Genomic DNA, 14292 nt, shown 5'->3' with positions numbered 1-14292 from the left:
CCATAGAGATAGGATGACTAACCACAAGGGACCAAGGTGGGGAAGGGCCATCTCTATGGGAAGGGCAGTAGAATAATAAGAATAAACTGGACGAAAGGGGTTTTGAAAGTACTTTTTCAATAAAGAAAGGTTTAAATCGTTATAATGAATGTCTTTAGCTCTGAAATTTTTCAGTCATGCTCAGCATGACCAGCATGACCGCTAGCTTCGGCGTTGTGACTCACAACGATACCAATGCAAGACAAGTTTTTGAAGGGTGCAGCATTGCATCATTCGTGGACTGCAAATGTATAACCTCGCCTTCACGGCAGCATTGATCTTGTAGCAGCAGACGCAATATATAATCATATATCATGACAACTGCTTTTCATGTTTCATGCTGGGCATAAATTCCAAATACCAGAGGTACCAAATACCAAAATTGTTGAAAAATTTGTACTCTCATTTATAATCAAGAATTTTCAAAAATTTTAGCGGGTTAGCAACAAGACTTGATTATTTTGCTACTGTTCAACATATACTCAGGGTCCACGCCACGAATTTTAAGTGGAGGGGCCAAGTTTTATACATTGAATTTGAATTTAGGGCTTCAAAACAGGAACTCTATGGAAATATTTTTGCTTACCAAAAAGTAGGGGGCCATGGCCTCTCCGCCTCCCCCCCCCCCCCGGAGGTGCGGGCCCTAATACTCAATTTTCTCTCTCAATTGTCGACTCGAATACCTGTTTAGCTTCCAAATTCAGAATTTACGCCTTGAATTGTTGCAAGCTATTCATATTTTGCAGAATCTCTCGGCAGATGTAATTGTGCATATGGTCAAAAAGCTCATGTTTTTAAAAAGTTCTAGAAAATTTTCTCCCAAAGTTGGATTTTAGGCGATTTTTGATATGTTCTAGAGGGAAGAATTCTACTTAAAATGATGTACTTTTTGCTTTTCTACCATTTTGTTCCTTGTTCATCACTTCAACAACTGCACTATAAGATTGTAAGAACATATTGTAATGGAGGGAGGATATAACTTTCAAATACAGGGTTTGCTAAAGCTTATAAACGACCGTAACTGAATTACAAACATTTTTATAAAAAACATAGGTCGACGTCAACTTCTCCAGTTCACTTAATTCTTTGGGAAACTTTGGGTTACAATGCCTATTAATCGTTTCTTATAGAGAGTTTCTTATAAAAAACGAGTGGATACCCGTCCATGTTTTTCTCAGTAAGAATTTGACCTCTCCGTACACGTTCGTACACCATCAGGGGCGAAACTACCGGGGGGGTGTGGGGGGGGGGTGTGACACCCCCCCAAGCCAAAAAATAGTCGATTTCGCAGGGCAATCGAAGATTTCGCAGGGCGCCAAGAAGAGCTTTATTGCCACGCAGAAATGCCACCTCTGAAGTTCATAAAGAGCCGTTTAGGAATTTTGAAATGGAAATATCATATTTGTTATGAACCTCCCTTCCTGACATTGTATTTTAGAGAACGGAACAGGTATGTAAGGAAAAGCTCCGTTATTTGCAAAGCGAAAGCATTTCTTACCGAAAGTCATAGCCAATGGATGCAATAATTGATGCATATGTTTATGAGGGCAAGGTTGAGTCATGCAAATTAATTCAAGTTGTAAATTATTTTCATGACAAGCACGGCGTCATTGGGGGGAATAAGGGGCTGAAGTCCCTCACTTTGGTCAAGATAGGAATTTTTTTATCATTTTTTCTATTACTTTTTAACAGTGCATGAACTAAAAAACATAATAAATCGTTAATATACCGATTTTGTTTCATCTATTTGCTAACTTTTTCACGTATATTTTCATTATTTTTCTTTTATTTGCATTAATTCAGTAAATCATTTTCTGTATCATTGCAATGTTTTAATTTTGGATGTGTAAACATGGCCTTCTTGAAACAAGAAACTGCACATTTCTGTTCAGGAAAAAAAATTCTCCCAATCAAAACAACATCTTCTTCTGTCATTTGTAATATGTTCAGCGGTCTAAGGACTTATTTTCAGATTCAAACGAAAGAACATCGACAAATTTCTCAGAACAACAAGATGTATATCGACGAAATGCTTTTACAAGTAAATCGTAATTTTAGACTAACTGAAAAACCTTTCACAAGCGCTCTCATAAAACGAACTGAACTAATTGTGTAAAAATATAAATACATAGTTGTGCAATATAATAGCATAGCTCAAGGGACAAATAAATGATACGTGAAGGTCTATTTAAAATCTGCAAGGTTAATAGGATTAAAAGATATAATGCGGAGAAAATACAAATGTGTTACTGAGTTAATTAAAAAATCGTGAACGTAGAAAACAAGCAAAATGAGATTCGAAATAAACTTTCATTGAATTAAAATGCTGAGCAACACAAACAAGGCGTGGCGGTGCGGTCGCTGCGAAGCATGATATGTGTTGCAAGGCAAAGCACAAAGCATTGTTACACATTCACAACTACGTGCAATCTGAAACGAAAGGTTGCCGTTTCTTTCCTTCCCCAACATCTAACACTAGAGTTTTAGCATGACATCCCCCTCCCTATTTTTCCCAATAAACAATAATATTTTCAATAAACAATCACTTCTTTAAGCACAATAGTAATTTGGTAAATTTTTGTCTGAAAGATGCTTTTTAGCCCTTTTACAACATATAATTTCAAAAAATTTCTTCACGTCGGACCCAACCATGGTGGGTCCTCCTACCTCACTAAACTCGACTCTTAGCCCCACTGGGCTAAATTTCGTTGCGCTGTCTACATCATGTACCCCCCCCCCCAATTAGCTGTTTATTAGCTTAATTTTGCAAACCAACATTAGATGAAGTGAATATAAAAAAAACAATTTACGCTCACGTAGAGAAATAAAATTTCATAGGCAATGAAGTTTCAAGTTTGTTTTTATTGCTTAGAAGTTTGTCCTTGGTAAAGACCAGTGTACACTGGTAAAGCTTTCACTAGTAAACTATAGACAAACCGTTGCTACGAGGTCTGCAGGGCACCACTCATTTTTGCAGGGCAGAAACCCTTTTCACCCCCCCCCCCAAAACTATTGGCCAAGTTACGCCCCTGTACACCATAATACTTCGCACCATGTGGCAACGTTATCCATACACGAAACCGTCATTCTATATAACAACTGAAATTCATTTATCACCACTTCGAGGAAAATTGAAACAAATGGTGTTAAAACTGACGTCAGGGCACTGTGTTACACAATGAATTGCAATTTTCAGGGCAGTGAGAGCTTTAACTCGTCCGGGTGATATAGCTAAAAGTATGAAGAAATTTCCTGGCTAAAAGTTTGAAGAAATTTGCTCACCATCACATCCCCGACCCCTGAATGATTTAAGAACCCGCCAACATTAATCAGGTAGCTATTGAGGCAGGGCTAAGTTTCCTAATGAAGATATGCAACAATAGAAATAGGCGTCAAATTACTGTTCATTCACTTTGTTCGAACATAAAGAGTAAAACGATGCGTAAATAAAGCTACAAAAAGTGTTCCGCAAACTCCTGATCGCTACATCAATGCAAGCATCTGGTGCCAGAAACTAAGAAGAAGAAAAGAAAGTGTTAGTGAAGGTATGAATTTCGTCCTGAAATAATGGTGCTATGTTCATTTCGTCAACCGTGCGTTAACAGAATGATCCGTTGCATTTAAAATCGAGGAAGAGTTAATTTAGTTAATTAAACGACTTAAATTAGGAGATCACTGAATATAAAAAAACGTTCTATAAACTTCCATCATATTTGCTCACAACGTGCAAGTCGGCAGTTCAATGCAACTGACATTGCAGAATCTGTGTAAATCATTTCATATATACATTTGCACTCTGTTAAGGGAAAGGTTGCTTTTTGTTAAACGTATCGCTTAGAAAAAGTCAAACTCACTGCTTGAGAGAGTCTTAGTATGTCATATCCATCTTTACCAATTAGAAATAAAACTAGCTACCCTACGAAGCCCGCTACGCGGGCTTGCCAGTGACCTTACGGTAGTGTACATAGATTAGCCACGGAAAAGACAAGAATTTTTATAAAACCCTCTGTGAATATCACTCCTGTGACTATCGCTAGGAAGGGGGGAGCCTCTACCCCTGCTCTATTTCAGGCGACCCCCTTCCTAGCGATAGTCACAGGAGTGCGAGTAATTTTTTATCACGTGACCTGTGCGGAATCAATTTTTTTCAAATCGAGGTTGATACACCTCTTGTCTTTTCCGAGGCTAATCTGCATACTCATTGAGGGCTTGGAAATAATTCTTGTCTTTACCGAGGCTAATTTTACTATCATTCACAGGGTGTTTTATAAAAATTCTTGTCTTTTCCGTGGCTAATCTATGTACACTACCGTAGGGTCACTGGCAAGCCCGCGTAGCGGGCTTCGTAGGGGAGCTAGTCTTCCGTTAATTGAAAGTTGCTTCAAAACATTTGCAGCCCAGGTCTATTCGTGTTCCTTGTTTAAATATTTTAATGAGTTACCCCCTAAGTCTCCTGTTTTAATTAATTTTCCATAAAATTTCATGTTAAGACTTCCCAACCTTACTTATCTGTTTACTCCTCTGACAAATCAAATTAAAGTTGAATCTATCTTGAAAATCAGAATAAAAAAACAATGTCCTCCTACATTCTTTCAATTTAATAAGGAATGCAAGCAAAAAGTGTAATATCATACAGCAAGCAGGCAAGGACACTTTAAACGTGACAAATAGCAAACATAATTAATCTAAACCATAGTCACGCCTACTGTGAGTAGCATATACTATTGGCAAGAGCAGGAAATAATTGCTCCAGGACAAAGTATTATTTACTTGCAGCAACAACCCTATTGAGATAAGAGCTATTTTCGTGTAGGAAGATAATGCTTTATTACCTTGATTGTAATTCAGTAAATCCTTTTAGAACACATTGAAAGAGTATTCACTGCATACCTGTAAATTGATCAACCCCACCGCCGTCTGGGTCGTCTACAGAGGCACCATCTGGAACTGGAAAAGCACCAGCGTACGGTGCCTTTGCGACAATCGCAATAACATTTTCGGAGAGTAGAACATTTGCCATTCACGCAATCTTTGAGAACTCTACAGGCGTAAAAAGGAAATCGGTTGCAAAATCCTTGACGTGGTACAAGTTCGCAGAAACAAGGTGACCGGTAGTAACAGAATCTTCCATCGCACCTTCTGACCTTTTTTCCACACTTTCTGTAATAACCAGCTGGACAGCGATAACACGAGCAGCCTTTGTTCCAAAAGAACCATTTGTAATATGTGCAGCTATGTGAACACTCCACGGAACACAATCTTAGCCTGTTACGACGTGAATCCTCTGAAAAACAACCATAAAGGAAATTTAGTGACCATTGCTATCCATTTACACTCTTTCTTTTTATAAGAACCAGTAAATTTAAATTCAGGTTGACTGTTCTTAACTTTTTCGAAAATCTGAGGCTGGATTGTTCTTTATTTTTTCTTAATCTAAGAAGTGTAAGCAGTGCGAGTGCTAGCTTTTTTGCTTTAGGGAAGTGTTCAGTTCTTATTTGCCAACGAAGTGACAGGTTTGAATATTCACCGAAAAAGCACCCACACATCGCTAAAAGTCTTCGATTTTGAGAAAAAACGTTGTTCAAAATTGCATTTTGCAAAAGCTCAGCCTCAGCTTGTTCTAAATTTGTTTTTAACTTTTGACCAAGTTTGGGGCTTGCGCGCTCGCGTCTTATAAAATTGTTCTTATGAAAAAAAGATGTGTGTGTGGAAAAGGCGGCCAGCATGATTTGGCTTTCTTTGTTTCCCGTATAAGGGCAATATTCTCACCTTGTTTGTCAGCTAGCTCTGTTTCTTCGACATTGTCAGACTCGGCTTCCTTGGGGTCTTCTTCTGTAAATTGAAATCAAAAGATTGAAATGCAATAAATCTGCGGGTTTTGATAAGACCTCAGTACAGTTTGTGAAAGACGCAGCAGAAATTTTATGCAAGCCACTAGCTGCTATATTCAACTCTTCATTCAAAAACGGAATTTTTACGAGACAGTTTATAAGGTTCTGTTGGTAATAAACTATCAAAGTTTAGTCTCTCATACAAAATTAGAATTAGCCTGTGTCAGTAGGAAAATTTGAGCCCCTCGACCCCCCCCCCCCCCCCAAGCTGCTTTATTCAACTCTTTATTCAAAAACGGTTTTTTTTCCAGACACATGGAAAATAGCAAGGGTAACCGCTATTTTTCAAGTCTGGTTCTAAAAGTGAAATGGGTAATTATAGGCCTATATCCGTGCTATCTGTATTCTCGAGGTTACTGGAAATATTTGGACACGACCAAGTCTCGACTTACATGAAAGAGCAAAAGAAATTTGCTGAAAGTCAACATGCATTCTTAAAGATGCATAGCACCCTGACCTCGCTATTAAACATAACGGATTCATGGTTTTCTAATATTGACAAACATAGAATTAATATAAGCGTATTTCTCGACCTTAAAAAAACGTTTGATACGGTGAACCACGGGATTCTTCTATCGAAACTAACCAAATACGGAGTGGAAGGGACATCTCTTCGGTGGTTTACATAGTATTTAACCGGCAGAAGACAATACTGTCAAATAAATGGCCATAGATCAAGCTTAAAAACTGTTCACTGCGGTATCCCCCAGGGATCGGGCTTGGGGCCGTTCCTCTTCATCCCGTATGTCAATGATTTCGAGCAGTGCCTCAAGAGTGCAGCTCAAACATGTATGCGGACGATACCAGTGTCACCGGTTCTGCTGAAGATATCTACGGTCTCTGTAATGATCTAAAAGCTGAGATCGACAATCTTGCAGAATGGTTACGTCAGAATAAGCTTAGTTTTAATACTGAAAAAAACAGAATATATGGTTATTGGTGGTAAACGACAAGCCAACCATATCCTTGGCTCACTAAAAGTAAATGTAAATGGAGAGCCAATCAAACGAGCTCAAAAGGTAAAATACCTAGGAATTACGGTCGACGAAAACCTGACACGGAACGAGCAATATAAAAACCTTAAAGGTAAAATAAAAAATGCACTCTCGTCCCTGTGGAAACTAAAGAACATACTCCCGCAATCGAAACTGGATCAAGTCACAAGATCCCAAATATCTAACTATTCAACAAGAAATTGCCTACACCTAGACACCCCAAGGAAAAAACCTAGAATTCTCCAGAAGGAGTTTTTCTATTGTGGTGCACAGACGTGGAACGAAATTCCATTACAGATAAGAATGAGCTCCATGATTACCACGTTCAAAAAGAAATGAAAGGAATTCCTGCAAAATTAGCATCCTTTCCCGAAGCACGATCCCCAGGAAGACCAGCATTATATGTAAATTAATCTTTACTTTTTCTTTTTTAACCTAGTAGCTGATAGGGTTTCTGTGTATAAATATGATAAAACGAAATGAAAAATCACCTTCTGTGCCATCTTTGGTCTCAGTGTCCTCTGCTCTCGCGGGTTCCTCATCAACCGTCTCATCCTCGTCGGGTACATCTACTTTTTCGTCTAAAAGGTCTAATGTCCCTGCGGAGTTGTCATCCAGTTTTACTGGGTCAGCTGAAAAACAGAGAATAATTCACATTTCACAATCAAGGCGAAAAAGAAACTCAGTAGAAGTCTTGAGAGATCTTGCCTTGCTTTTCAAAAAAGATTAGCTTGAAACGGCATCCTGGAAAAACCAGACCTTAAGACCCAGTTAGGGCTGTCATTATGGCGTTCTTTTCACCAGTTTACCTAATTGTATGGGGGCTACTCTGCTTGAATGATGATGTAGATTGTGAAATGGAGTGTTTCCCTTCTAATTCTAGGGGGCTATTCGTGCAAGTATTAACGATGCTTTTCAAGAAATTTTTTAACCGGCTTACTCAATCTTGCGAGAACGCGATAAAATTTCGAACTTCATGTTTATACTGACAACCCATGTCAAAGTATAATAGGTATAGCTGCACCTATTACTTCGAGTAGTCTTTAAAGCGAAGAGCAAATTAGAAATATCGTGCTACTCGTAGCGAGAATATAAACTGACTAATCATTCTTAAAGGCATCAGGGGCAGATACAGAATAAAAGTTGACGGTTGCACATTAATGCTAACCAGCAGGCGGTCTAGGGGGCCTCTCACGTGGTCAAGGGCGGAGCCATGATGAAGACCCAGCCCCCCGGAACCAGAGCAACTAGGCCTAATTTTAAAAGCAAGAACCCTAAAGTTCACAATGCTAATCATTTCAACCACTATAAATAAAAGGAATAATTTCACCTTTTTTCAAGAATTGCATCATAATTTTTGGTCTAGAATATTTTCTTACAGCGATTTGTTCCGCTAAACAAGACTGATACACTTTGATCGATGAAACGCCTTAAAGGCATCGAGTCATGGTAAAAAGGAAGCGTATACCCAAATTGCAAAAATTGCTGAGTCATTATGATAGCTTCGCTAATCTGATTGGCTGTCAAGCAAACTGCACACACGATGTTATAAGTGCTCTTTGTTCCGCCGTTTCTAAAAAGGTTCTTTCTTTCTCTCTCTTTTCTTTTGCTCTCTCTACAAAAGATTTCAAAACTACTTCCCCCATTTGTACCTTTCAAATGCCACAAAGGCTTTTCAAATGCCTTTCGTTTTCGACAAAGAATGCCTGATCACATGAAAACAAACTTATCACATCGAAACAGACACACCCCCCGCGGAGTTGCCTCACCAACGAGGTATGCAGGACTTGCAGTAAAGTTTTGAGAATGGCAGCGGGACTGGGCCCCTGGAATGTTCAAATTTTTTAGTCGAACATTTTTCCCTTGAAAAGGTTTTCCAAATTTTCTAGCAAATCCAACACGCAGTTGAAAAAAAATATCTTGAGATTCAGAAGTGTACACTACCTATGCACCTCTTCCGTATAGATAAAGAAAATTGGGATTCTTCTCTTTTACAACTTCCAACCTTATCAACTTTCTTCCCTTGCCAGCAGTTGTGCGGCACGGCACAGTAATCTAACATAGTGTTTACAGACTTTTCGTGCCGCACAAATATGTGAAAACTTGAATTTTGATTGGTGAGATTTGGTAAAATATTTGCATAACAAAGAGCCCTGCATATTTATGCGGCACGGGCGACATGCCTAAAAATCATACTGTTTACGGTCTTTTATAGTCTTTGAATTTCTTTTATATTGAATTGAATCGCAGCATTGTGTGTGAGATTGACCAAGTTCGGTCCTGTGTTTATTGTGTAAAGAGAGGTAAATGTATTATCTGTAGGGAGAAAAAAAAAAGATTATGGTAAACATGATTGCCTTATTTCAATGACTGAAGACTAAAACTAAATTCTGAAAATCTGATGGTCTTCCGTGCGACCTGTGCGACACCCTGAATCCGCCCCTGAAAGGCATTGAGTCATGGTAAATAGGAAGCGTATACCCAAATTGCAAAAATTGCTGAGTTATTATGATAACTTCGCCAATCTGATTGGTTGTCAAGCAAACTGCACACACGATGTTCCGCCGTTTCTAAAAAGGTTGTTTCTTTCTCTCTCTTTTCTCTTGCTCTCTACAAAAGATTTCAAAACTTCTTCCCCCATTTGTACCTTTTAAATGCCACAAAGGCTTTTCAAATGCCTTTCGTTTTCGACAAAGGATGTCTGATCAAATGAAAACAAACTTATCACATAGAAACAGAATGGCTTATATATAAGGTTATATATAAGTGAAAGCGAGGTTAGCATAATGTCGCGTGATATAGAGTCATACTACAAAAGCACGGGTGGGCCACATGTTATGGAAATTGCTTGGATATTCCGCTCTTACACAGTGCTGAGGAGAGGGGGGGTCAGGGGGGTCACTGACCTGGGGGACCCTTTGTTTTAGGGGCCCATAAAAAATAACTCATTTGAAAAAAATTTCTAAGTAATAATCCAGCCTCCCCATCAACATTAACATAACATAATTTTAGAGACAATAATGACAAAGGTCCACGAAGTCGTTGCCTGCCTCAGTCTTAAATGTAATTTTGTTAAGAATTTCTCATCTTTCTTGGCTAGTTCAAAAGCTTCTGAATGTTACCAAAAATGTGATTGCAGGGTAACAAACAGGGCAATATGTACATCATACAGATTTACACTATGGCATTCGCATCTATTTGCAACAGTTTGTTTGTTGTGGTCCAATTTAGTCGACGAATTGAACGTTTTTCATTTTCTAGCCTTTAAGAATTTCTAAGAAAATTTAATTTTCATGCATTATGGTGCTAAGATGTCAGTTATGCTCAAATTTTCAGTTATCAGATATCAGTTATCAGGTATGGTAAGTATGATATTTGATGTATACATTGTATTTCGATAATATTTAAGAAGTGCGAGGTTGAATGAACCAGTGCGATATGAAAGGAAACAGAATAAACAGTTGCCTAAAGTATTAAATGTACTTGTGATAAATTATTTCTCTTCCATTAGATATCCTTAAATCTTGTGCCTAACCCACTTGTTTTTTATTCTCAGTCATTTAAACGTAATATCTTGTACCTGTTATTTTCTATTTCTTTCTAATTCACAGGAGGGGTGAGAAACATGGATTTTCCGACAAAAATCTAACAAGCTTCTATAATTTTCTCATAAATTTCAACATAACATAACGACATCAGAACTGAAAAAAAGATCTTTTGATATATTGAATATTCTTATGTTTATTTAGATTCAAATTTTTTCCATCAAAACATAGCATTTAGATAAACATAGACAACCATGTTAAATTTTTGAAAAGAGCAGAAATTTTCCGACAAAATAGCAGTTCAGCTCTATAGTGGTGTTTTTGCTCCCTCTGACCCCCTCTATCTACACGCGTCTGCCTTAGGCATGCTTTATAATTTAATTTTTGTCCTGACCCGGGGCCCATAAATGTTCTCCGCGGCCCTGCTCTTACAGTCTAAGTTCTATCTATTAAGGGCCATTAAGGCATTGAGAAAACAGGAGATTTGGGATCCATCTAATAGGAAAAATGGAAATCGCCAATCGACCCTAAAGAAATATCTCGTTCGATCAGTTTTTGAAATCAAAATTAATATTCATTTGGAGTATACTTAAAAGTTATCTCGTTGGTTTCCGCCTGTCAAAATTTTTGCATTCTGACTGAACACGGCACGCGATTAATTTTGCGGAAATCGTCACATGCAAAAAGAAGATCGTGCAATGTGAATGCAGCCTAAAAATTTAAATTTGCAGATGCAGAGAACATCAAGAATATCCAAGAGGTTCAAGACAAGTATAATTAGATAATGATTATTCCTTCGTAACGTCATTAAGAATTACAAACATAATTCAGCAAATTGCTTACCAAACGCGCCGACCAAGATCCCAAGAAGAAGAAGTACGGCAAAAACCTTCATTTTTTTCAGCTTTCCTGAATGAAATCAAAGAATCTTCAATCATTGAATTATAATTAAAGTGCAACACAGAAAAAATCATCGAAAAGAAATTCAATATTTGTCTGATGGATTAACCATCAGAAATCGGTCTAAAGCGGTCAAACAATCAATGTCAGAAAATAACATTGCTCTTACCTCAGACGACGCCCTAGATGCTGTGAGAAAACCAATCCTGCAGCACCAATTTATTAAAAGTTTGGAAACGAATAGATTCATTATCTTTCTAATTAAGGCAGCATTTGAAATTGAATGAAAAGAAGGGAGGAAGAAGTTTTGAATTCTAACAAAAGCTTCCTTCCCTCGAGCCAAAATGTTCCTCATCTTATTAGAACAGGAGTCTTTTCAATAGAGTTTTTTATTTGTGTTTATTTAATCCTGTAAGCTGAAATTACAGGATTTTGATAAAATTTGCTTTGGGAAACGAATCGAAACTGGCATTTTTACCCCTTCCCTAAATTCAATGTTGACATGTGTTCAGGGTGGGGGTTTTCACGCTTCTAGAAACTGTACTTGTCTGAAGCCAATAAAAAAATAATTTTGGTAGCGCTTTTTAGGGTCAATTTAGATGTCGTGCTTAACTCGAACTTCGATGACACTTATAGAACTTTGAAAAAAAGTTATTTGATCGAGTTAATCACGACACACAAATTTTTATTCAGATATAAAAAGAAATGTTTTGGCTTTGTTTTGTTATTCATCTCAAAGCACCATAATCTTTTTGCAAAATTTATGTTTCCCATAAGATGATATCCTGGAAATGTAAACATTTGCAGTGGCGAAGCCAAAGGTCCTGCTGGTCCTGCTTCCAATTAAAGATTTAATAATGATAATGGAAACATTTCATTTTCAATTCAATTTAAACTACAACTACAAATCTCACTATTACAAGGTAATTTGCAATTGGCTAGCCTGGTTTTACAAGAAAAAACTATAACAATCGTAAGGTAAAAGGAAAAACTGAGAAAAATAAAATAAAACAACTAAAGTTAAAAAGGATGTAATAATAATAATAATAATAATAAAAACACTTATATTGCGCCATATATCCACAGGGCTCATAGGCGCATTACAATTGAAAATATTAAGTCTAATTTAAAATGTATGTTAAAAAGGGTAAAAATTTACCATGTTTTTATTAAAATCTAAGTTAAAACACTTTATTCAATAAAATACTTTCTAAATAAATGTCTTCAAATAAGTTTCTGAAGTGTTGCAAGCTCTAACTGAGTAGGGAAGTCTGTTCTAGAGGGAAGGGGCAACATTTTTGAAAGCACGATCACCAGCCGTAACAAATATGGTCTTTCCTACATCAAATAATAGTTCATCACCAGCAGATCTAGTCCAACGAGAAGCCTTGCGTAATTTTAATAATTCTTTAAGATAGTTCAGCGCTAGATCTTTTACACACTTGAGGTTAACATGATTATTTTGTACTCTACCTTGCGTGTAATTGGCAACCAATAAAGGCTCTTCAATACTGGTGTTATGTGACAACGTCTTCGTTCACCTGTTAAGATTCTGGCAGCAGCATTCTGGACTCTCTGTAGCTTTTGTAACTCACATGATGGTAACCCATATAAGAGAGAATTGTTGCAGTCAAGTCTTGATAAGACAAATGCGTGTATAGCTTTCTCTGCAGCCGAGGTATCTTCGAGCAAGGCTTATGTTGTGTAAGTGATATCTAGCAGATTTGCACAACTCGTTCACATGTAATTTAAGTGTCAAATTTTTATAAAAAACAACGGCAAGATTCCTTGCTTTTTCATTGGCTTTAATGATACTGCCACCAACATTGAGGGATACGTCTGGGATTTTCTTGCATTGTTGCTGGGTACCAATAACCAATAGTTCAGTCTTGTCACCATTAAGCCTGTTTATCAGCATCAATGATTCGATTTCTTTGATACACGCCTCCATTCTTGATACTGGATGTTCCATCACTTGGTGTAAATGACATGTAAATTTGAGTGTCATCAGCATATATGTGAAATTCTAGTCCTTTCTTTCGCATAATATCTCCTAGTGGCAATGTATAGACCAGGAACAGCAATGGTCCTAATACTGAACCTTGAGGAACACCACATGACAGGGTCATTTCTTTGAAGTATTATTTTTCACTTTAACCTTTTGTGAACGATCACTTAGATAAGACTCAAACCATTTCAACGCATCTCACATTACGCCGCATCTTTTATTAAGTCGTTTCAGGAGCAAGCGATGATTACAGTATAAAAAGCAGTTGAATGGTCAAGGAAACTGTAAACATTTACTGTTAACAATAAAAAATTTCTTCTTTGTAAAAAGGAAGTTTTAATCAAATTTTAATTGATAACAGTCCCCAGTACTGCCAGGTGATACAGGCATCCTGTGCTAATCTCAAGGTCCTGTTTTTTACTACGGCAACCCTGTATTTTGGTCCTGCTCATAACTATGATACCCTATGTTTGGTCCTGCTTCACAATGGGCTTTGTAAATTTGGTCCTATTTCACAATAGTCTAGAACAGAGTGCAGTTCTGCTCAATCTCGGGAGCAGGACCTTGTCGAAATGATCATCATAACATTTCAAAAGCAGGAGTGATTGGACTACGTAGGCAAAAGAGCATTGTTTTGAAAACCTTTGGTCCTGCTATTTCTGAGAGCAGGACTGCAAGAATTGCCCTGTGCATTCTCATTCTGCTATGAGACACTGAGACAAGAGTGCAAGCAAAGAGGCCAGTCCAAGTATTATGGCGAGGCGATGTGAATATGAATTTCCTGCTTGCTTGGGCGATACCAATGATTATTGACAGCAAAACTTGCCTCAGTTGAGCTGCATAGATTTTATTTGTAACAAGGTAAAGTCCAAATTTCGCGAGGAAGAAATGGCAAACAACAAGGATTGGCTGTA

The 14292-nt window shown here is 37.6% G+C and overlaps 1 protein-coding gene across 1 annotated transcript; it reads right to left on the bottom strand.

Moving 5' to 3' along the window:
* Positions 1-2036: 2036 nt before the first annotated feature.
* On the bottom strand, positions 2037-12822 carry LOC135689499 (uncharacterized). Its single transcript, XM_065206745.2, has 6 exons — positions 11540-12822; positions 11314-11379; positions 7417-7557; positions 5809-5871; positions 4930-5323; positions 2037-3553 (listed from the first exon to the last, which is right to left on the bottom strand). The coding sequence occupies exons 2-5, from the start codon at positions 11363-11365 to the stop codon at positions 4941-4943; spliced, it is 639 nt and encodes a 212-aa protein (XP_065062817.2). The 5' UTR covers positions 11366-11379; positions 11540-12822; the 3' UTR covers positions 2037-3553; positions 4930-4940.
* Positions 12823-14292: the final 1470 nt, after the last annotated feature.

The sequence above is a fragment of the Rhopilema esculentum genome, chromosome 10 (genome assembly GCF_057945365.1).
Source record: "Rhopilema esculentum isolate cy_ngs chromosome 10, ASM5794536v1, whole genome shotgun sequence".
NCBI lineage: Eukaryota > Metazoa > Cnidaria > Scyphozoa > Rhizostomeae > Rhizostomatidae > Rhopilema > Rhopilema esculentum.
This window is presented reverse-complemented; position numbering and strand designations above follow the sequence as displayed.